Source organism: Eschrichtius robustus, chromosome 15 (genome assembly GCF_028021215.1).
Source record: "Eschrichtius robustus isolate mEscRob2 chromosome 15, mEscRob2.pri, whole genome shotgun sequence".
NCBI lineage: Eukaryota > Metazoa > Chordata > Mammalia > Artiodactyla > Eschrichtiidae > Eschrichtius > Eschrichtius robustus.
In genome coordinates, this window is record NC_090838.1 from 6,055,838 (window position 1) to 6,081,440 (window position 25,603).

At 36.2% G+C, this 25,603-nt stretch overlaps 1 protein-coding gene across 9 annotated transcripts in view; it reads right to left on the reverse strand.

Annotated features, from left to right (window-relative positions):
- Positions 1-25,603, reverse strand: part of KIDINS220 (kinase D interacting substrate 220) — a 96,869-nt gene that overhangs the window by 11,470 nt on the left and 59,796 nt on the right. For 5 of the 9 annotated variants that reach the window (XM_068565144.1, XM_068565146.1, XM_068565142.1 and 2 more), the window contains exons 23-26: positions 11,720-11,898; positions 10,406-10,632; positions 8,164-8,277; positions 7,350-7,406 (exon numbers count right to left, since the gene is read on the reverse strand). In XM_068565144.1, the coding sequence (XP_068421245.1) occupies positions 7,350-7,406; positions 8,164-8,277; positions 10,406-10,632; positions 11,720-11,898 (577 nt within the window). Of the gene's footprint in view, positions 1-1,548; positions 1,582-3,047; positions 3,084-7,349; positions 7,407-8,163; positions 8,278-10,405; positions 10,633-11,719; positions 11,899-25,603 lie in introns of all 9 variants that reach the window. The other 4 variants (XM_068565149.1, XM_068565148.1, XM_068565150.1 and 1 more) reach the window with 3 other exon arrangements.

Here is a 25,603-nt window from a genome sequence, read left to right on the forward strand (position 1 = left end):
TCATTAGGAAACAGCAAACAAACCCAAATAGAAGGACGGTCTACAAAATATCTGATCAGTTCTCTGCAAAAGTTTTAAGGTCATAAGAGACAAGGAAAGACTGAGGAATTGTCACAGATTAGGGAACGCTAAGGAGAAATAACAAAATACAACCGGATTGGATCCTGGACCAGAAAAATGACATTAGTGGAAAAACTGGTAAGATTCAAATAGAGTCCGTATTAAGAGTATTGTACAAACTTTCACTTCTGCTCTTGAGAAATACACTACAGTTAGGAAAGATGTTAACATTAAGGGAATGTTATTTTTGTACCTTTGAAGTCGAAAGTTATTTTAAAGTAAAAAAAATTTTTTTAATCACAAAAAAACTCTATTTCTGATTGTGCTAAAAAAAAAAAGCAAGTATAACAGACATGGAACAGATTAACTCTGTCTGCATGGGGTTGAGGGGGGGAATGTAAAATGTTAAAGAGTACCTTAAAGGAATCTGAGAATTCAGCAACGGAGACACATTAATAAAGATACTACCCTTTTCCTTTAAAACAAAAAACTCCACATTATTTTACTTTCATGATCCTTCAAAACTTTTACATTTTATCACTTGAAAACATATTTTGTCCCTCATTGGGGATTATGTAGAAAATATATATTATCTCTGAATGGCTTTGAGACGCTATAAGAAAAGACACAATGGATATCCCTGTAATTCCATCAAAGCTATATAGTCTGACTATTAATTATTTGTGAGTTGGGTTTTATCAAGAAAAGGGGTAAATTATCAATAAATTAAAATACATTACAGTATGCTTCTTTGAACAAAAGAGAAATAGTGATTACTTGCCAGGTCTTTTCTAAAATAATCATATATAATAAAATTATTTTGAAACCAAATGAATCTTAGTAGCCAAAATAATGATCTTTAGATAGAACTCTCATAAAAAGAAGGAGAAAGAGTATAAAAGTGATAAGGAAAAAGCATATTCAATAACTCAATATGTAAATTCTTAATTAGGAAACTAATTACATTACTTTGGCAATACAAAGAATGGTAACACTTTAAAGTTTATCATGCATTCTTACTTGAAATTTACTTGTTACCAGTCAAGAAAAGATCACTTCAGTATACATCACAATTCATTAAAACAATTTTTTTTCTAATACAGAAAGCTGAATGCAGAAGATGTTAGTCTGTTTAAACTGTTAAATATAAACTTCAAAATACATACAAATCAGAATTCCTCCGGGTCAAAGTAAAGCTAGTAACTAGACAGATTTAAATTACTTTGATATAACTATATGATTTTATATTATAAGTAGATTAAAGCTACACTCTGAAACATTATCATCTTTGGTAAATTTATTAAACAAGCACAGAATTGATTAGCCAGAAATGAGAGCCATGCAAAGGCTGAAAGCAGCTATTAAAATAAACCCAAGGCACCGAAATGAGCACAGATTTATAAACAGCCCAGCACGAAGCTGCCAATGATTGCTTCTAATAGTCTAAAACAAGAAAAGTGAGTAAGATTTCACTGAAAGTTTCTGTACCTGTCTCTGTTTGTTAAACCCCGAGTCACACGGCTTTAAGGAAGGAATAAAACAGAATGAAGGACACGAGCTTAAAGTAAAACATCAAATACACATACGTAATAAAAACAGGCAGCACTTTTGTCACCCCTCTTACTTTCCCATGACTTCGAACACACCACCTCTACAGCAACACAAAGCAAGGAACACTCGCATACACACACACACACACACACACACACACAGTAGTTTCATTTCATTAACATGTGCTTGGTAATTTTAAAATTGTACTCTCAAATTTTATATTCTTTCTCTTAAAAGAATAAATCATGGGCCATACATTCAACAAGAAAACCAGGTAAATAAAATTTGCTACAAAAAGTCAATATTCCTACTATGCACAAGTTTAAAATTAATTTTTAAATATTCTGATAAAAAAACTGCCACTATTAATTGCAGGGCAATTTAATAAGGTTTAAATACTTGGAATTCACACGCTCACTTCATAAGATAAAATATTATCTAGCCACACTATAGTTAACATTCAGAGATATACTTTTCAAATTTGGGTTTTGTTTCACTGGGCATGTGGCACGTAATAGATGCACTAAAATACCATTTGAAAAGAAAGGCCCTAAGAGCCTTTCAGCTCAAGAAATCGTAAATATAACAGTGAAAAATATCTGCATACTGTGAGTAATGTAACTATTTTACTGATGTAGTTCTTTAAAACTCTAATTCAAAGCAGACACACTGCTACTAATTATTCTTCTGTACAAATTAGGTTGGTCATAAACATTCTTAAAATAGTTAAAATAATCTACAGATTAACTTGACAGTATTGAGTCAAAGTTAATTTACAATGTTTTTCTTTTACTATGTCATTTTCTGGAGTACCTTACGGGAACCCTGTTTTCTAGTTTACATATCAACCTTATTATAAGTAGGTTTTTTAGAAAGTTAACTATGTATATCTGTGGAGACTTGAACTACATGAGAAGCTTTGGGTTGGCCAAAAAGTTCATAACATCTTATGGAAAAACCCAAACGAACATTTTGGCCAATCCAGTAATAATTAGGTCAAAGTTGACAGATGAGGTTTAAACACCACATGTAAGGGGGCAATCTTTAAAAAAACACAAGTTCAGGACACAATTTTGTTATTTTTTAACTTTTAACTGTACTCTAGGATTTCAATGATATCATTACTGCAGTATCCTACTTCTTCGATAATATCTCAATCAATTTAGTTGCAGTTTATTGTTTAGGAAAAAAGCTTTCTTGAGCTGAAGTCTGCCACAAAGACTTTGAAGCTGGAAGTGAATATAATTTTTCACTACATTACTAGAGAAAAAATATGTTAAAACTTTTCCAAACTGAAACAGATCAATAAAAAAGTGCACTCCTAAAATGCTTTAGAAAGTGTGAGTGAACCTCCTGAGAAAAGGTGCTGACTGCTGGCAGAGAGCACCCGCCCTAAGCCTGCATCTAAATGAAACCTGAAACGCGCCCTGCCTTACCCACGGCATCTTTAGCTTTCTCATCCAAGTCTGCTCCTGAGCGATGAGAGACAGCTTGATTTGGACATATATTTGTTTAATAGGTTATGAGTTCTAAACCAGTGGTGGAAATAAAAATGATCTACAGTCGAGTCCCATCTTTTTTTCCCTTTTAACTTGGTCACTCCACCAACTGGGTCCGGTTTAATGAAAACCAAGACCTTCGTTTTTAAGACTTTTATGAATTCAGTAAATTTCATCAATCTCTAAAAGTAAAAGTAACAGCACACTGGAAGGCAGGATACTGTTATTAACACTGCCTCTGCAACTCTGAAGTTCTCTGCAATTAAACGTTGTGCTAATTATTTTCATGGCTTTTCAGTGAGGTCGCTGATCTAAATGAAGCTATCTAAAGGTTTCTAGTAAACCCTGCGGCACAGAAGGTCGAGGAAGAATGACTTGGTAGCAACACTGATCGTTCCCGCTTGGCGGTCTCAAACCCATCACCTCCATGAAGGCAGGATTTCCATCAGTTTTGTTCACTGCCACATCCCACTGTAACAGTGAACCAGTGGATGATCACACAGGCATCTGAAGGACTCAGTGCTAAATAATTCAAGGAAGGATAAACGGGTAAAGAAATGCTCTATCACTCCTTCCTTCGAAAAAGTGCTTTTCAAGGAAACACAGTTACCACCATGAGCAGCATACCCTAAATAAAAACACACTGAATACAACACTCATAAGAACAACTCTTTGAAAGACCACAACAAAATGCCACGGAGGAGACCTGGCTCAAGACAGGCCCTCCTCGGTGGGTCCTTCCCTTCATGGTCACAGAATGGTCTGAATGCCACCACTTCCTAGGGGGGACCTGGACTGAAAGAAGGTAAAGGCACCAAGTAAACTTCTCCTGGGAAGCTTTCAAAACTGTAAAATATTTGGAGCATTCAGATAAGCTGGAAATCCTTCTAAATTCTAGGAAGACAAACCGACTCTAGGAAATCAAACCACCTTGTGGGCCAGAGAAGCATCAACAGATAAAAGGCGGAGTTAATCTAAACTGACTGGAGTGTTTATACACTACTCCCACCACTGAGAAGAGGTTATTTAACACAAAACAGTTTTAGTTTCTGAGTCTTTTTAAAGCTCCATGGAATTTGGTCTTTGGGACAGCAGTAATAATAACGATGATTAAGCACTTAAAGCATGCAAAGGCTGAGTAATCCTTAAATCAGACCTAGGAGGTAGGTCTGCTTTCTCCAGATGAGGAAGCTGCGTATCAGAGAGGTTAAGTAATTTCTCCAAGGCAAAGAGCTAATCACCAGGGCCTATTTAACTTGAATGACCAAGTACCTGACCAAGTCATGCTTAGCATTAACAGGGGCAAAGAGGGCAGCACGGTGGTGACAAACGGTCCCGGGTAACAGCCACACGGATTCCAGGTCGGCACCTGGTGCTCCCCTCCTGGGAGCCTCAGGTAAGTCTGCACCGTGGCACTGGACTAGACCACGGGTACTAGGCGTTCTCTGAGGATCCCCCAGAGGGAAGGCAAGTCCAAGGTGGGGGGCCAGAGTTCTTCTTTCACTGGTTTTGTAAACTAGAATTCTCATTAAGATTTCATTTCTAAAAAAGGCTTCTCTGCTTTGAAAGTTTGAAAAACACTAGTCCTTTCTTGCTCTAATATCCTGGGGATCATATCTTGGGCCCAATGTTAATATTATTTTTTTCAGTTTTATAAGATTTGGCACGTATTTTCTCTATTGTAAAATCACAGTGGAAAAAAGCCAGCACAGAGGCTTGTATTTTACGTCTTCGCCTTAGTGAGACACTCGGACATCTCTATAATTTATCTGGTAAGTCCCTGGCTGGTCTTCACAAGTCACAATCATTACAACGTTCCTTAATGTGAGAAAACTCAACTATTTTCATAAGGCTCTGCTTTATGAAGGTTTATGAGAAATTCCTTGAGGTAAAAAAAGATGGGACCACCCATATTGAAAAGACCACAGAGAGCTGGTTAGCTCTCTATGATCTGGTTTTTTTGGCGTTTTTTTTTTTTTTTTAACGCATTATTGTGTGTCCATAATGACAAGACAATTTGTCCAAAAATGTCTGCGTAGCTCCTGACTTATCTATAAGCAGCTCTTGTCATCAAGTGTTGCATACAGGAGACAGATGAATGAGCGGAGATGAACTCACCTGCAGTCTTCTTATCTCAGAAATCACATCGTTTTCTACTACAGGACTGGAAAACTACAGGAGCCATGAAAGGCTAAAAAAATTTTTGTATTATATTAACTACTTCTTTGTTGGTTCAGCTATAAAAATCCCATACAATGTTCTCATGTATAGATACTTCTCCACATTTCCACCACTGTTTTTGACACGGCTTTGAACTGTCTACTTGAACTAGTCTACTTCTAAATAAATTTTACATGCTATTGTCATTGTTAATTTCTTAAAAGCAAAGGAGGCTTGGGAAGCAACTATTATTCACTAAGCAGATTACAAAACTACCTTTTAACATTAAAAGAACAGCAAATAGTATGGTTATTTTACTAAACAAAGGCACTAATATATTCAGAGCATTTTTACTCTTTGTTATTGCGCTTGTAAACACTTCTTAAGAATTGCATTATTTCCCCTTCCCCAAAAACTCATTTTAACATTTGCCCAGTGCCCCTTCACTGGTCCCTGAAATTACAGACACCTTTCACTCACAAGTGTTTGTCCTTAAGCATGGGAATAGCTACTACTTCAGCATGTCTCTGTCATTAAGACCATCAGATTCTTCACAGGATCTAACTTTCATCAAAACTAACTTTAGCTCAGAGAATTGCACTGCATGCAGGAGACTATGTATTAAAGGCTCTCTGACTAAACTAAAAGCCAGTCGTGCATACAGTGGCAATGATCCACGGATTACATGTTCCCTCGACACCCAAATGGAATTACTATGGTTTATTGTGCCTGTCGTTCGTGGATAACGGAAGTCTCTCAAACACTTCAGCTAAAATGTTAATGCCTTAAAAAGAGTCATCAGCTCCTCAATGAAAACACCAAAATGGCTCTCTTCCTATTTCACTAATATTGCCTCCAAGAAAATTAAAGTTTAAAAAACGATTGCCTATTCAGATGTATGTTTTAAGTGAAAAATTATGCATAGATTCAGGATGCACTATTTCACCAAAGTCATTCTAACTGCCGTGCTACATTTCTTTAGATTAGATTGATCATGTTTACATGGGCATAACATTCTGCAAATAAATCAGCAGAACTTAAGACACACGCTGGGTTCTTAAATTCCACATTGACAGAATGAATGAAGATTTTATGGCTCACCACATTAAATGTATTTCTTATTAAGTACAAAGCCTTGAATAAAAAATATACAAAGAGACTGCCTACAAAAGTTGGTCTTTTAAAGACACCCATCCTAAAGTGTTGGGGGAAAAAAGTTTTAAATAATTCCCTTTACATGCTGTACTAGCTCTGTTTATCTGGAAATTTTATCTTAATAAATACTGTTGACCCTTGAACAACACAGGTTTGAACTGTGCGGGTCCACTTATACGCAGATTTTTTTCAATGGTAAATACAACAGCACTACACGACCTGCGGTTGGTTGAATCCGGAGATGCAGAACCACGGATAAGGAGGAGCTACTTCCGCAAGAGGGCTGACTATAAGTGACAGTCTCTGTTTTAGACTGCTAGGATTTTAGGCTGGTAGGAGGCTTGGTGCTCCTAACCCCTGCACTGTTTAAGGATCAACTGTATACAGATAAAGAAAAGTAGCGCTGCAGTAGTACTGAATTTACACTAAGCATGGGCACCTAGATTAAGCATGAGCCACTAAGGATCCATTCCTGGTCTATACCATCTAGCTCATAATGCCTTTTTGCAGTCTCAAGGTTGATCGGAGGTATTTTCAAACCTATTCTACATGTGTGGTACCAACGGCAGGCTTCAGAAAAACAGGCAAATGCGAAAATAAAGCCCAACATTAAGGAACTAATACCACCAACTGAATGCTCCTGACGACTGCTGGAAAAACCCCTTCCTTATTGGACGACAAAAAAAACCCCAGCCCATGTCATTGAAAAAGGGGAAAAGCAGGAGGAAATGAAGGGTAAAGTTAAACATTAGCTTTTTAATTAATCCGTGAACTACAATTATTAGTATTCAGCTACTCTACAGCAGCTGCCCATCACACTGCAGATGCACAGTTAGTGAACTGCTGTCATCGTGATTAAGACAGTCGTTACTGCTGCAGAAGCGGGAGAAGCTCGCGTTCCACACCACAAGACTGCTCCGTTACCCGCGAGGAGTCTGTGGGTGAAGAAGGCCCCTCGGCAGCGTCCTCCTTGATAACCTCCTAACAACACAGAACGAGAGTGTGGGTAAAAGGTGAAGGGTGAGCCAGACAAGGACGATGAATGAACATGATGCTAAAATAATACATAACACTGAAACCTGGCCGTGATTAGATGTTTTTCCTTCAATGATAATATTTTAAAATTTAAATAACAGTTTAATTTCTATAGCTTTTGCCTCCTAATTTAAAAACTATATTAACAGGGAATTTCTTTTTCTTTTTAATTGTTAACCTACGTTTATCATCAGGAACACCTAAAATTTTAGGCACAAATGTATTTTGTTTTGGATTAGAGTTAATAGTACATTTGAATACTTCCCTGATTCTACTTAATTTCTGCTATTCAATCAAAATGTTCTTTCAATACGTCCTCTAATTTTTATACCATAGGGCTAGCATATATATATAGATAGATAGATAGATACAGATACCATATATGTATGTCCTTTAAAAAGAAATCAGAAATTAGCAGATGTAAAGGTTTAGTTTTAAAAGTTTGATAACAAACATTATTGGCCAGAAACTCTGGTTGTAAAAAACTCATCATTTACTTCCTGACGCTGCAAGTCATTTTCCTTTCATAGATATTTACCAGAAATGAAAACAAAATACATTTTGTGTTAGTAACAGCTTATGTTTCTTAAAACTACTTATAAAATAAGTTGCGCTTTTACTACAGAAAGGACATAAGCAAACTTCTAATGCTGACTATGTTTCATATTAGAGTAATACTTTAGTTACGCTTTTTTATACTTACTAGGCCATTGCTCTGATCTCTGGGCAAATTCGTTTTTACTGATGGACGTGAGATGAGATGTTGGGAGCCGCCAGGGTAGTACCTTGGCGTGTAAAGGTAAGGGGCAAAGAATGGCTATGGAGAAAACACGTAACAAAACCATTACCGAAATCAAAGCGAAATGAGATGTAGCAAACGAAACTAACCAATAAAATACAACTCCACGTTTTTAATGTAAGTGACAAAACCAAAGAAAAAATGCCTCACTAATATTCTATAAGATATCAAACCCAAACTTAAGACATATTATTTAAATTTTTATATTGTTGATTTAATAAAGCTTTTTAAAAAGCAACTAAAGTTTTGTACCTTACAACTTGACACCAGAGCTTCTCTTTCCATTTAACAATTTTATGGGTTTACCATGTGTCAGGTTCTAAGTGATTTACAAATATTAACTCACACTCTCATTAAAAAAAAAAAAAAAAAAAAAAAGCAAAATAGAATCTCAGTAGAATACTCTTCTTTACCAAAAAAAGATTAGCCTTAAGTAAGACCAAAGAAAGTCTGAATTATATGAGAACCTCCTAAGCATGGATTCCAGGAATACTGTTACTCTGAATTCCTAGAGTTTACTTTATATTCTATATCCTGGACTTTACTCTGTCTCCTAAATAAGCAAGCGTATTTTTTAAAACGGGGAATTCATTGTTTAGAGGAGATCTATAACTACACCATTTATTTGTATCCAGCTTCATATAAACAGGAGCTATCAGATTATATGGGCTAAAAATAAAGATTAAAACATATTAACTTTCATTACACTGATGATCTTCCCTTACGTTTTTCACTCCTGCCATTTTAAGAAAACTGCTCTGCTTTTAACTTTCAGACTAAAAACCTCAAATAACTAGAGCAAAAAATAATTAGATCTAAAAACATGAGAAATTTTTAAATGTTTCAAAAATAATAAAACGATATTAAAGCATCACATCATTGTTATTCATGTGAAATTAGTGAACACACGGTCTCCACCTAGACGGTATGGTAATTTAATATTTAAAAAAAAAAATTCTTGGTCTCAAAACTTCAACTGTCATCTAACTATCAATTGAACCATTTTATGAAAAAATATAGCAGATTTTAAGACTGGCAAATAAAAACCCTGCATTTCACACTGCCTACCACTCAGTTAAAGTTTACAAGGATGAAATTATAAAATTCTATTATAAAATGCTATTGTTCCACCTTTTTCTCCGTATTTGAGTAAAAGAAGGGAATAACATTCATAGGACCTCTATAAATGGTATACCTAATAACTTACTTACATGGCTGACATTTCTCAAAAACTGGAAGATTTAGATTTTAGAATTCCCGCTTTGCCACATTTATTCAAATTTCTCTATCTTCCTAGCGTATATGAAATTTATTTAGGCATGCACTTGGCTTCTATGAATACTAGCCCCTGTGTTTTCTCAAATTAGACTAAAGAGGGAGAAAACAAAAATAAAGAAACTGCAAGGGGTCTTAGAGTACAGTTCCAGAAAAGTATAATACTAGAGCAGATCCTCCGTTTTCCTATAGGAAATATTAGGGTTTAAGACCATTAAAATGAGGATAGCTTGGACCTACTAAACTTGATAGGGTCTGAATACTGCTGATAATTAACTGTGCTCTCATCTTTTGAAGTAGAAAATTATCATATTTATACTCTGCAAATAATTATACAGGACTGAAGATAACCTGAAATAAAACTCTAGAAGTTGGCTACAGTGCTATTATTTGGCAATAGCACCTGAGTCCTACCAGCAGTATTTCCCATTATTATCTCACATTTAAAAGCTGTAACACATATTAAATACAGGTTTACTGAACTACTATAAAAATTATCATTGTTTTAAAGGCCAATATAAACTATTATACAAGATTCAACAAATGGAATATTTGCTTATAAACAAACAGAAAAACAGATCCCTTTGAAGCATAGGATAGTCTCTGCTGACCCCGTAGAGTTCACTTTCTTATTAAGATAATAAGTAAAAGCAAAAAGCATCTCTAATGTTCAGACTCAGTTGAGCTCTAGAACCGTTAAAATTCAAAATTCTTCTGATTTTTAAAAAATCATACTGCATTCAAACTTAACACTTTTTGTCTTTAAAGCTAAAGTACAGTTTTAAAATAATAACAGACTCCATTAGCAGAAAACTTCTAATACTTCCCTGGAAGAAATTCTTAAAATTTAAGATTCCTAGCACTTGCTTACTCTGTTGTAGAACGGATGCTGGGGTCCCGTCATACCGCTGTAATAGCTGCTATGGGGCTGTGGTGACACAACCCCTCCTCCAAACGGGGCATTGAAGGAGGTGGAAGAAGAGCAGACCGACGCAGGCTGACTGTAGCCCGACGGTGGTCTAGGGGGAGCTTCGTGCAGAGGTAGCGGGGGATACGCAAGTCCTCCGATATTAATCTGGTCTCTTGCAGCCCGAACATCTAAAAGATTAAACAACACCCCAGAAGGCAAAAGAAAATAGAACATTAGTATTTAGTCCAATTACCATTTCCTCCTTTAGGTACCAGACAGAAACATGACTGTTATCACTCTTGCCAAGGATTTCAACTGGGTTACAGAAGTAGACAGGAAATTTTGAATACTCCATAGACATTTTAGCAAGAGAAACTCAACTACTTTGCATAAAAGCTTTTTTTCACCATTTGAAAAGTCACCAACATTTGGATTCTTCTCCTCAGTTACCAGAACTATAAATTTTTTTCTGACTTTTCAAGGTATTTGTGCTATTCTAACAGTTCTTGTGACTCATAAAGTTTTGTTAATTTTTAATAATTCAAACTTGTGTAGTAAATATAACGTTAGCTAAGACTGTGGGTTTGCAAACTATATGTCTCATCCACCTCTGAACAAGAACAATAAACAATTCCATAGTCACAAAATACACCCCTGACAACAGCCTTGTAACAGGTATCTAAAGAAAGAATGCAGGAGTATAAGGCTCTCTCTTCATAATTCCTGGAAAATGCAAAGGTGGGTCAGGAGCACCTGCATCACACAGAAGATAGTACATTCCAGCAAAGGTTCTGTGTGTGCTCACGTGCATACAGCGGTGCCTCAAGAACAACTTAAGTTTCTCCAAACTCCTCATGTCACTGTCCGCAAGTTCTAGTCCACACATTTCAGTTAAAATTTTAAAAGTGATATAGATTTTCTTACCCCTCTGGATAGAGATCCCTATTAAAGACAGAAAACTGGTGACAGAAAAATTACAATGGACGGACATCTTAAAGTGGTGACTGTACCGTTAAAAGGAACCTGATTCCAAAGAAGGTTCAGCTGTGTAGGCTGGGAAACATAAAAAGGTCAATTTAACAAACAGCATTTTCCTAGCATTCCCAAAAGATGTCAGACTGCCGGTCCTCGGTTTCATTAATTCTCCTGTGTAGTGCTTGGTTCAATATTTCTCGGTGTTTCATGGAGCAGGAGAAACTTATTCAGCTAAGTTAGAAATAGGAAAAGTTTTCAGTACTTCAGAGAGGAAAAATTAAATTTATTACTAATACCCACCTGCAATTATTTCCCGTAGTTTGGGGTCTAGATTTACAGTGCATGGCAAAAAGGTTTTTACATCTCGAGCCACAAGAACTGGGGTCCTTGAAGACAAAAACACTTCAAAATTTCTTATATCTCCATCTATTTCCAGGAGTGGCTCAACATCTTTAGTTGTTGGAATATTCTTTGATATTCTTCAAATAAGAAACAAACAAAAATGGTCATTAATGTCACTATTGGGCAAATTCCGCATGTAACTTAAAATTTGTTATTTATAAAAATAACACATTATACACCTTGCTCTCATAATTTTTTTTAAAAAAAGAAAAGAACGAAACAAGTGGTACAGTTACAAAATTACTAAGGTAACAAGTGTGAGGTCAGAATTACATTGCCCTAATGAAAGGCAGGACTGGGGCTAGGAAAACAGAGAAAGGAAAGTAACATATACCAGGGATGTCACATGTTAATGATCACCTCTCAGTGAAGACTAAATGAGTTACCATTTTACACACGTGAGCAGTATAGCCTCAGACAGATTACACAGTGTGTCTAAGCCACACAACTAAGAGAATCTGACTGGCTCTAAAATCCATGCTCATTATAAAATACCATGGTTCTTGCCTTTGCAAAGAAAAGAAGAAATAAAGAATAATTCCTAAATAAATTACATGAACTAGAAAAAAGCACAGATTTTTCCTTTTTAAAAAAAGGTTCTATTTTCTATTATAAAAGTAATCTGTGCTTACTATATAAGCATATATGTAAGGCAAAGAAATACAGAAAAACAGAAAGGGGAAAAAAACCACATCATTTTACCAACCAGACACGATAACTATCAACTACCGTGTCACTTAGTCTATTTTTCATTATGCATAACTTTTAACCTAGTTGAATTTATATATGTAAATAATTTTGTATCAGGCAGAGGTCTTAAATTTGTAAAAACAAGTGACATTCATTAAAAAATACTTAGTAAACACTTCTATGTTGAACTATATGAAACTGCCATTTTTATAGGTCAAAACGGTCAAATATTGACAATTCCATAGGGTCCAACCTACTACATGCCAGGCCATGTGCCAATCTGAGGCAGTGAGTAAAAATACATCACAGAGAGATAAAGGAATGGAAAATATGAAGGAGCTTAAAAGACAAGGAAGTAGATGACAAATCTGGATATAACCCAAATGTCCACTAACAAGGAAAAGATAAATAACTTGTGGTATAGCCATACAATGGAATACTACTTAGCAATAAAAAGGAATGGACTTATTTATATATGTAACATGGATAAATCTCATAGTAAATTATGTTGAGTGAAAGAATATAGCAAATAAAGAATACATAGTTGTATTTTTTTCATTTCTATAAAACTAGAAAATGTAAACCAACCTACAGTGACAGAAAAAGGATAAAGGTTCCCTGTGAAGTCAGGGATGTGGGGAAGAGACACGACAGGGAGAGACTTCAAAGGAATGGGAGGGGACTTTAGGAAGTGATATGTCTGCTCTCCTGACGGCGGCGACAATTTGGTGGGGATGCGTGTGTGTGTGTGTATATATATATTTAAACTTCAGGAATTGTACAATTTAAATATGGCAGGTTATTGTATGTCAATTATATCTCATAAAGCTGTTTTAGAATCACTGTAAATCTGAAGATGTCTTCAAAACACTCAATTCCCAATTAGTCAAGAATATTAACTGTGAGATTATACCGAGTCTAGCTTCAGAGAAGCAGTAAGATTTTCATGCCCTTCAAAAAAGTGAAGTGGAATCTTACTCTAATACTAGTTATAGTTACGTTATTTCTCTGGGACTAGCACTTGACCACTCAGGCCCACTACTTGGCTAGTAGCCATTTATTAAAAGCCATCTAAAAGAAAATCCAGAGAACAAAATTAGCAAACAAGAAAAGAACAGGGTGCTGGTGAGAAAATAAGGATAGCAATTTTGTCTTAATGAATTTCAGGAAGTCCCTTTTATGGACTCATGCACACGTGCACAAAACAAAAAGCCCTCTGAAATGGGATTACTTCTTAATAAATTAAACTGGCTTTCAAACTGATTATTAAATATATTTAAAATGAAATGGAAAACTTGAAGAATGGTTTCACAGAATCATCTGCAGAAGTGGCCAAAATACCAGAGCTTAAACAGTTAAAAAGGTAGTTCATCTATTTCAGGAGTTTAACATAAAAGACTAAGAAGAGAAGCTAGAAAGATTTAGATGAAAACACACAGCTGACAAGTCACATGAAACAAATTAACTGGATTTTAACGCCAGCTCTGCTTAAGCTTGAATGTGGACAGTGTTCTCGATACGATGAACAATACTGCTGTTCACAAGCCAACAGTCTGCGGCTGGTTTCCAGATTGAAGTCTCTATTCTAACCTTTTGAGCTCAATACATTAAACTCTTCTACTGAAAGAGATATTTATGTAAATGATAATCTTTTGGCAGTAGGCCACCAAAATCATATGTGCCTTTATTTTTCAGATATTTTTCCGAAGGTTAGTATTTAGAGAATTTAAGCAACTTCACTTTTCAATTAAGAGTGAATTTAAACTTCCAGTATTATGAATCATGTGAATTAAAGTTGCCAGCAGTTAAATGGCCCACAGAAGGCATTATAAAACCTCAGGCATCAGTGATCTCCCAGTAAGTTTAAATGCAATCTCCTTCTATGCTACCAATCTAGCAGTACTTGTTAATGCCAACATCAATGTAAGTTAAAAGCATTTTGATTATAAATGACAGCAGTTTATAGAAAGTCCCTATTAATTCCTTGGCAGAAATTACATAAGCCATTCATATCACTTCCATTCAAAATAAGGTTTTAAATTACATAGAAAAAATTCCATTTTAAATCAAAATATAAATAGGTTCTAAGAGCATAATTTATGAAGGCATATTTACCTTACTTTGTCTAAAAGCAGCTGCCCAATAATGTCATTATTTAGTCGTAAGAGATTAAAAATTAAGATAAATTTTCTTTAAAAATTTAAAAAGGGAAAACTTTTAACTGCCTCAGAATTGAATTACTTTGAAACAATTTAACTTCCAGTAGACTCTCAAATACTTTCTATCAGTGAGTATCCATTTGTTAAATACTCTCTATGCACAGAACACTTGGAGATTCTGGAAGATAGATGGAACACACAGAAAACAGCCACTCAGCATTGTAGCCAAAGGGTGAGAAACAAAAGATACAATGAAATCCATTGTTAAGCCCATTACTATCTGCGGACAAAAACCCTAGACAACTTTGGAGCTAACCACACTCTCCCCTTCCGTCTTAACCAGGTTAATTCCTACTCATCCTTTGTCTCTCAGCTCAGCTCCCCCGCTTCAGGGAAGTCTTCCGCGAAATCACGTTGCATTCCTCTATTACAAACCCTCATAATAGCACACATGCTTTCTTACATACACATGTCACAATTAGAATGTTACATTATTCAGTAGTAGAATTATTTTATTAATGTCTACCTCCCCCCACTACACTGTAAATTCCATTAAAGCTAAGAACAAGTTTGGTTTTGTTCACCACTGTATCTCCAGTGCTTAGCGCAGAATGCTGTCATATGACTTTTGCTTAATAAATATTTGTAGAGTGAACAAACTACACAAAAAAGTATCGTTCGCAAAGAACTCTATTCTTTTAAAATAATTTTCACTTTAATTACCCTTTCTGATATTGAAAAACAACCTTGTGCTTGGGAAAGAGTACACTGATCCATTTCAGTTAATTTTTGTACATGCTGTGAAATAAGGGTCCAACTTCATTCTTTTGCATGTGGAAATCTAGTTGTTCCAGCACCATTTCTTGTAGAGACTATTCTTTCCCCCACTGAATGGACTTGGCACCCTTATTAAAGCTTAACTGGCCATAGATGTATGGGTTTATTTCCTGACTCTCAACTCTATTCCACTGGTTTATATGTCTGTCCTTATGTCAGTGCCACAGTGTTTTGCTTACTATAGCTTTGTAGTTTGTTTTTTTTTAAACATCTTTATTGGAGTATAATTGCTTTACAATGGTGTGTTAGTTTCTGCTTTATAACAAAGTGAATCAGCTATACACATACATATATCCCCATATCTCCTCCCTCTTGCGTCTCCCTTCCACCCTCGCTACCCCACCCCTCTAGGTGGTCACAAAGCACGGAGCTTATCTCCCCGTGCTATGCGGCTGCTTCCCACTAGCTATCTATTTTACACTTGGTAGTATACATAATTCCATGCCACTCTCTCACTTCGTCCCACCTTACCCTTCCCCCTCCCCGTGTCCTCAAGTCCATTCTCTACCTCTGCGCCTTTATTCCTGTCCTGCCCCTAAGGTTCTTCAGAACCATGTTTTATTTTATTTATTTATTTTTAGATTCCATATATATGTGTTAGCATATGGTATTTGTTTTTCTCTTTCCGTAGTAAGTTTTAAAATCGAGAAAGAGTTCTCCAACTTTATTCTTTTTCAAGATTGTTTTGGCTATTTGGGGTCTCTTGCAATTTCATATGAATTTGAGGATCAGGTTTCTGTTTCTGCAAAAAAAGGCTACTGGAATTTAGAAAGGGATTGCACTGAATCTGTAGGTCACTTTGGGTAATACTGACAATATTTAGTCTTCCTACCCATGAACATAGGATATCTTTCCATTTATTTAGAACTTCTTTAATTTACCAATGTTTTGTAGTTTTCAGTGTACAACTCTTTTACCTCATTGGTTAAATTTATTCCTGGATATTTTATTCTTTTAGGCACTATAGTAAATCGAAGTACTTTCTTAATTTCCTTTCAGATTGTTCACTGCACGTGTATAGAAACTCAACTGATTTTTGTGTTAATCTGTACCCTGAAACGTTGAATTTATCAGCTCTAGTAGCTTTCTTGTGAAACTCTTTGGGATTTTCTACATACAGCATCATGGAATTTGCGATTAAAGATAGTTTCACTTCCTCATTTCCAAATGGATCCACTTATTTCTGTTTCTTGTCTAACTGTACTAGCTAGAACTTCCAGTATAATGTTGAATAGCAGTGGTGAAAGCAGGTGACTTAGTCAACTCAGACTGCTATAACAGACTACCATAGACTGGTGGCTTAAACAACATTTATTTCTCACAGCTCTTAGAGTCTGAAAGTCTGCGATCAGGGTGCCAGCATGGTCAGGTTCTGATGAGAACCCTGTCTCTGATTTGCAGTTAGCTCTCCGATTCTTTTTACAAGGACACCAATCCCATCATAAGGACTCAGCCCTCATGACCTCATCTAAACCTACTTACCTCCCAAAAGTTCCACCTCTGAGTGCCATCACATTGGGGGGTAGGTTTTCAACATATGAATTTTGCAGGGGACACATTCAGCCCACAGCAGCAGGCATCCTTATCTTGTTCCTGTCTTTAGCGGGGAAGCCTGCAATCTTTCACCATCGAGAATGTTAGCAGTGCGTTTTTCCATAAATGCCCTTTACCACATTAAGTAAATTCCCTTCTACTCCTAGTTTTCTAAGTTTTTTTAAATCACGAAAGGGTGTTGCATTTTGTCAGATGCCTTTTGTGTATCTATTGAGTAGCCTGCAATCCTTTTTACTTTTGTAAGGTGGGTGGTAACATCCATATTTTCTGATTTTAGTTAATTCTGTCTTTTTCTTCTTCTGTCAATCTAGTGAAAGGTTTGTCAATTTTGTTGACCTTTGCAAAGAGCTTTGGTTTCATCAATTCTCACTACTGTTATTTTATTCTCTATTTATTTCCACTCTGATCATTATTATTTCCTTCCTTTTGCTAGATTTGAAATCTGTAAAATTTGCTCCTCTTTTTCTAGTTTCTCAAGGTTAAAGTTAGGCTATTAATACAAGATTTTTCTCCTTTTTAAATATAAGTATTTATAGCTATAAATTTTCCTGTGTGCTGCCTTTGCTGCATCCCATAAGTTTTAATCACCCCTCAAAAGTACCCTGAAGGAATTCCCTGGTGGTCCAGTGGTTAAGACTCTGCGCTTTCACTGCTGAGGGCATGGGTTCAATCACTGGTCAGGGGAACTAAGATCCACATGGCCCAGCCAAAAAAAGAAAAAATTACCTTGAAAATGATTCCATGCGTCACCTTTCATATTGTGTTGGAGAGAACGTTAGCATAGAGGGTCAGAAAAATAGACACTTTCCTTGCTATAGCTAAAGTAACAGAATTACTTTATTACTTCTGTTACTAAAGTAATTAAAAGCTGAAACTGTCCATATGCAGAAGGTTGTGCTGAGTGCAAAGCAACATTCAATGGAGCAAAGAACTTGTCGCAGAGAAAACAAAGAGGCATCTCCACGTGGTGGTCAGAGCTGATTTTCGAGACAACAGTGCGCACACTGTCAGGTTTGCTCACTCTCTAAAGTCACAAAAGTAATGTTGCATTTTATAGGCGTCCTATTCAGTAAGCACACTAGGAAACAACAAACAAAGCACTTGTACATGTGGCACACTGGGTATGTAATCATGCCAAGCTTCAGGCTTGCTCATTTGTTTCTGATGTCTGATATTTGATATGTGTGACTTGTATGCTCAAGGGTGATCTAATTAGGGTTGGTAACTACTGCAAACCATAAAAATACTTGTCCAGGTTGCCACAGGGATCACTGGCAGAGCTAAACAATGTTACTCTTTTACTTACTAGAAGAGCTTACTCTACATTTTTAAAAAACTATTTCCCATTGAGGGTGTTCATTTCCAAGGAGATCTATTTGGCAAAAACGTGAGGGCCCAAGATTACTTTTTTTTCCACTAATGGAGGAAACATGTAGGCCTGTAATTTAATGGATAAAAGAGTGTTCAATATGCAAACTCAGCAGACTACCATTAGACACACAATTTGTATATCTGTAGCTGGGCTTCAGCTGAGCTTCACCTGGGTAGCACAAGGTGTAACTTTGGTGGTAGAAGTAATAGGAGGAACATTTTATGACCACAAAAATCTCACTCTTGTTAAAAAAAAAAAAAAAGGCGCTGAATCATTTTGACACAAAGGCATTTACACTCAAAGAGAAATGAGGTTGTTCAATTGACTAGGAAACAAATGTAGTATAAGCAGAGTGTTTACTGCAATGACTTTCCTTAGATCCAGACTTGATGATCTCAGATTCCTTAGAATAAGGCTGTGATGTTTGACAATTAAAATTAAAAGCAATGAGACTTTTTTAAGGCATAAAAATGTATTTAAAGGCTGGGTCACTTGTTATCTGTCTGTGATCTGGGACAAGTCATTTAAACTCTCTAGACTCCAGCTTCCTTATTTCAAAGGGGCTGAGGCAGATTTCTAAAACCCTATCTATGGCCCTCCAGATGCTTCCCACGCCCCTGCCATGTGGGGAGATGCTCTTCCTCTCAAAGTGATGAAGGAAAGCTCTGGCCTACGCACATATGTCCCTTCCACGTCCGAGCTCCCTTGATTTGTGGTGCAAACACGAGACACGTAAGCATAATTTTACTGGCTGTAAGATTGTAATTTTGGTAACTACAGGGATGAGAAAGGATCAACAGGGAAGGTAAAACATGAAAGCCCAAAGAAGTAACTAAGAAAGTATCTGCTTAGGCTCAACCATAATACTGGTAAGGCACTGCCTTCATTCATGTGTATTATGTAAAATGTTCTGAGTGAGGTATCCCTTTCTCATATAAAATCTAATAGAAAGGATATCTAAATGTTGTAAAGAATTGAAAGGAAAATTTTTTTTAAAAACCAGTATTTGTTGAATACCTACTGCTTGCCATTCTTTGAGCCAGATGTTTTATCTGGTTTATCTAATTTCCCAACGTTCCATGAGGTGTTATTTCAGTTTTTAAAATGAGGAACCTGAGGCTCAGAGAGGAGAAGCAACTGGCCTGACATGGCCCGGCTGCAAGGGGCAGAGCTGGAGCCTGCGTCTGCCAGATTCACAACCCCGTACCCTGCTCCCTGCGCTGGTTCAAACCGAGTGCCACAGACATGGCTCACGATTCTTAAATTAATGATTTACCTGTTTTTAACTCCTTAAAATATAATAAAATAGAATGCTGTTACACACTAAATTTTAACACACTGAAGAAGACCAACATATAAGCCTGTGTTAGCAAGTTATCCTGGTTTTTTGTTTCAATTTTTTTGCAGACTTTGAAATAAAGTTTCTCCTCCATCTTCATGTATATATTCAAATTCCTTCATTGTTTTAAAATCCAGACCAGCACTTTTCCGTTAAAATTATGCAAGCAAGTACACTACTCCACCCTACGTGCCTGAGCACAGAGTGCCAAAGCTAGTTAGAAAATCTCAGTAATAATTCATGACATGACCTGGGTGACAGGACCTAGTCAGAGAAGCGGCACCCAACACTTCGACTATTAAAAAAAAAAATGTGAGCAGCTGTAAAATTATATTAGTGATTCACCTAAGAAACAAAATCCCCAATTAAACTTTCAAGTCTCTGAATCAGATTAATTGAAAATATCCCACCATTGCAAAGCAAGTTTAAAAGTTGGTTAACATTTGCATCTACTCATGATTTAGAATTTTCTTGATATTACATTACCAAAACTAAGTACAGAAACAAACAGATGCTTGATCCAACATCGGACTGCAACAATCATCCACACGTTCTAATTTTAATATTCTTCAGAACAGCTCATCTTCCTAACTGAATTTATCAGGAAGTGTTATAATTTAAATCAATTAATTTATATTCATTCTGCTTTATTTATTGGGTTTCTACGTAAGATTGAATTTGCAACAAGGTTTCCACCAGGGGGGAAAAAGCCTGAAAAACCATGTGCTATAGCATGATGCCTACCCCGTTATGCCCATGCAGGTGGTCAGATGATAGCAATTCAGATGACAAAACAGTAATTTCAAGCTAAGGTAACAGAGAAAACTTCAGTAAAGAGGTTAAGAGAGGCAAAACATTTCACAACAGACAATATGAAAATAGTTATCTCTCATTAAAAAAGCAAAGCCCTAGTTTTTATATCAAGAGTTTATATGATGATATGACATTTTAAAATATTCTGACAAAAGTAAATAAGATCCAGTTTTCATAGCTGTTTGAGGAACACTAATAACATCGTGAGGTGCTAGCAAGCAATAAGAGATGTTCATGTTATTGTTGCCTTTAAGAAATCTTAAAAAGTGTTACACTAATCATATACAGGGCGCAAATGTTTTGCAGTAAAACTCTGAATAACAAAGCAGGGGATGGAGGCTCTGAACTCAGAGTCTGCCTATAAATATGCCCAAGATTAAAGCAAAACTTTTATTATACAAGTTATCTTAAAGGTTTAACGTTTCATCAGTAAGGAACCCAAGATCTACAATGTTTAGGATTTAGTATTTTAATATATAAACATAAATTGGTAAGCAGATCAATTTAAAAAAACTCCTTGTTCTTCATATCCCTTTGCCCAATAGTAACTTTAAAAGAATTTCAGGAGAAAAAAAATACTACACTAAACTTAATAAGAACTATACCATACAATCAGATAACCATTCATTTGTTTATGATCATGATTCTCAGTGCTTACAAAAGTCCTGTGAAGCCATTCTTTAAATAATAGGAATGAAAGTTGAACCTTAGACAGTTTAAAATGTTCATTAAACTCGGTGTTTTTCTTGTTTTTCTGCCATGGAAAAGGGAAAGCAAAACGCATTCACTCTTATTTCTTGGCCGACCGTGCTAACAATGTTTCTGGTGAAATACTCCCCCCTCGTGGACTTTTTGGACATTGCAAACAGAGGTCACGTGCCTCGTGGTTTTACATAAGCATTTCACCATTTCCTTAGCACTTCAATTAGCTGGCATTTTTATTATACATTACTTTTGCTTATTCTCAAATTTTGAAGAGCCTTAAAAGTATTTTGACTTGAAATTCTGAAATCACAAACCTCTGTTGAAAAAAAACAATTTCAGGGAAAATACTGATCTCTACCTGATCTCTAATGGTATATTTAATTTTTTTGACAAATTTGAATCCTTCAATAATCGTATTTGTTTTTTAATGTAAATATGCATAATAGTCTTACTGTATTATAAAATAAACTATAAACCTGCATAGGTAATGATATTTTTTATTTTACATATTAAAACATATTTTAGAAAAACTGATTTTTTAATACTGTTTTCAAATAGTCTTAGTTAATATATTTTAGTTTTTCATGTTAAAGTTAGAAACACACAACTTTGAAACATTTAAAATTCCTTCTTTGTTCTATATTAGTATAAAGTACTGAAAATGGCATTATGAGCTTAAATGAGAAAATATTTAAAAAGTCAATTTTATCCTATTGAAAACAAAAGAAAAGCTATTGAAAACGCTATCAAGAAAAAAACTACAGACACTTAGCGTACATAAAAATGGTATAAAGGCTTAAACACACAGATGTACCAGCTGTTTAAGTGCTGAATATCACAACTGCTTTTTTTTTTTTTTTTTTCGGTTTTCCGTACAAAACCTACTGCAGTTAGTAGACACAATCAGAACTGAATGAAGCACTGATTTGGGGTTTTACATAAGTTGGTAAGAAGTTTGCATTTTTTTAATGGAAAAGATAAATTCCATCCTCTAAAAAAATGTGGATTTGCTATAACATTCCCATTGATACACAATAAATGATTCTAAATATTCACTTGAAAATGAATAAATTATATCTGGAAATAATAAAATTAGTTTAGTTCTGCATTTCTAATATCTCAGACCCACTGCCTAGCTCTGTAGTCACAGACAGCTTTCTGGCTTCCAGAAATGGGCTGGGGAAGCTCCAACAGCTACGGCCGTGTGACCTTAGGTAATGCCCACTCTCTCTGCCTCCCAGAGTTACGAGTATTAAATGAAATAATCTAGGCAAATCCAATGTGTGGCATATATTGAGGGCTCAAGTAATACTAGTTACTGCTTTTATTAGCACGTGCCGGCAGGTGATAAACTCTATAAAACATTCGGTTAATGAATGAACACAATCAAAATGTTTAGCATAACAAAAACGGAGTCCAGCTAAGTCAAAGGGCCTTTTTAAACAATACTGACAACAGCCTGTAAATAGAAACTGAAGAAGTGGGAGGAACCTGTCTAAAAGCGTGCCCATAGGAAGCAACACCAAACCGGGGCATTCATAAAACCATTACGAATGTAAGAAAAATTCCAAATGCAGCTGAACTCACCGTTACAGGGAAATGCCTACGAGAACACTGCTTTGATTTTACTGTCACCTGACAAAAGGCAGAATCTACTCGGTGTCAGCTGAAATATGTAGTCACCATTCAACCTCTGTGTTCTGAGAACCTTCTATGTGCCTTGCCCAGGGATCTACTGGTATTAATGACAAAGGAAAATGTTTACCCACGTTTAGAACCAAAGAAGGACACGTCTGTATGGACAGCTATTTTTTTCAAGATAAAATGTGGCTTCTCATTTACCACCTTCCCCAAATCCATGCTTTCCTCAACGCAAATGTCATCATCATATTTCTTTATTCTTTCAGAAATACCCACTACTGCCTACTCTATGCCAGGAATGTCTAGAAACAAGGAATTCAGAAAGGTTTAAGGAAGTTACATTTCGTGGAGTTAACAGTCTCGTTCAGGAAACAAATATTAAAGAAACAGCAACGCAAATATTTATAAAAGGTAACTATGGGAAGTACCATGAAGTAACATACCAGTCTATAATGAACACATCTAATAAAGTCTTGGAGACTGGGATATGCCTGGATACAAAAGGCTTCCTGAGGTAGTGACATTTAAGGTGAGACCAGAATAAGGTGGGAGAGGGGAGGAGGGGCCAGAGAGAAATACAGGTGGAAAGGTAAAAGGCAAGAGGGAGAAGGCATGAGAAGGGGCTGGAAATCCATGCTGAGATTGTTTGGAGCCCCAGATAAACCTGATTCCTGTATTTAGAATTCTGACCAACTATTTCTCGTTATCCTTAGAACCCAATTTGATATTGAAATGACCACCATTTCCATCTTACACTACTCATACATCAAATTCAATACTACTCTACAAGCAAGGTGCTCTGTACACCTATCAGTTTTCAGTGCAACAGGAAGCACCTTTCATCCACTCTCAAGCAGGGGTTTAGATGTGAAGGGTAGCGGGGCGGGACAGGACATGCAGTTGGCAACTCCAAAGGAAAGAGGCAGGTGAAAACACTGACCCAAAACACTGACCCAAAAAGTAGGCCCATATAAATCCATCGTTTTATTAGAAAATAAAGAATAAAATGATCTTAAGAAACACGAAGCTATTACAGCAGGAGAAACCGGCAGGGAAGTCATATAAATTCTTGCAGATGTTTAGAGTAACTAATGAGTTTTCTATCAGGACACTGCAACAAGACTATAGATGATGTTATTCATTTCTCAGCTTTCTCATATTCATGGAGTGCCACCATGGACCATTCTCTACCACTCATTTCATCTTTACTGTGCGACTGCCACCTACTTTCTCCACAACTTTCCATTTACCCTAATTTTTCTACCCAGTTTCACTGTTATCTTCTTCCCAGCACAGGATTCTGAAAACACACTCCCCCTTAGGTCAACAGGGTTCCCTAAGTCTGTTCCAAGTTATACTGATATGACCAAATAGCAGGCACCTTAGAGCATTCCGGGTATGTGTACAATTTTTTCAAGACCCTGCAGTGGATCTCCATTTTACTCAGAGTAAAAGCCAAAGTCCTTACGGTGGTCCTCCTAAAAGCTGTCGGTGACCCGCACCCCCTGACCTCCCTGACCTCATCTCCCCCATTTCCCCCTACAGAATTCCCTCCAGCCACACCAGATCCCTTGTTACTGCTGTTCCCCAAACATCCCAGGCCACTCTCTGGCCTTAGGCCCTTTGTCCAAACTGTTCCCTCTGCCTAGAACTGCTTTCCCTAGATACCTACTTGGCTAATTCTCTCTCTCCTCCTTCAAGTCTTTGGTCAATATTTCTCTCCTCAAGGAGGCCTACCCTGAGCCTCTTGAGCAGTGTGGACCCTGCACCACTCCTCCTCCCCCTAACTCTGCTTTTTATTTTTTTCCATAGCACTTGTCACCTTTTAACATGCTGTAGAGGTATGTGTTACAGAGACTGTTTGTCACTCATACCTCCCTGCTAGAGTAATAAGCTCCTCAGCTTAGGGATCTGTGTCTGTATTGGTCATGGACATATCCAGGCTCCTACAATGGTGCCTGGTCCATAATGGGTGCTCAATAACTATTTTCTGAATAAATGAATGAATTCTAAGCTTTCTCCCATTAATTTCTCTCATACCTTTGGATGTTGCTATGAGTCTGGTAGCAACAATAGAACAAAGAAGTAGCAAAATATATAAATAGATAAACTCAAAAAACAGTCAAACATGTCTAGTTTTCATGCTTCATTTTTTTTCTCCGAACAACAAAAGTAGGCGTGATTTGCAGGTATATCGAAGTAAACTAAAAAATTCTGCCCTTCACCTTTATTTATCTTTAGGAAACTGAATTTTCCAATCAATTTCCACAAAGACAATGAATAAAAATAAACAATGCATAATAAGAAATGCGTGTTTAACTGTCAACATTACATCTGTTTACGGCATCTTTGTTCATGGTTTGAAGACTCAATCTTCACATTAAACCTGGCAAATACACTGTTATTTATTTTATCCAGTTAAAATATGATTTCTATTTTAGATTATATTTTATTTTTTTCAACACAAACCTGCTTAGTTTCCTTTCCTATATGGAGAATTATTCATGATTTTGCAAAGAATTCGATCAGGTTTTTATTTTTTTTAAAGATAAAGATATTGATAAAGTATTGAGCCCCTGAATAAAGTATTTACATTATATATACATTAAGGGCAAGAGTGTTTTGGAGGAAAAAATGGAAATAATAATTATACACAAGACAGTAATTTAATA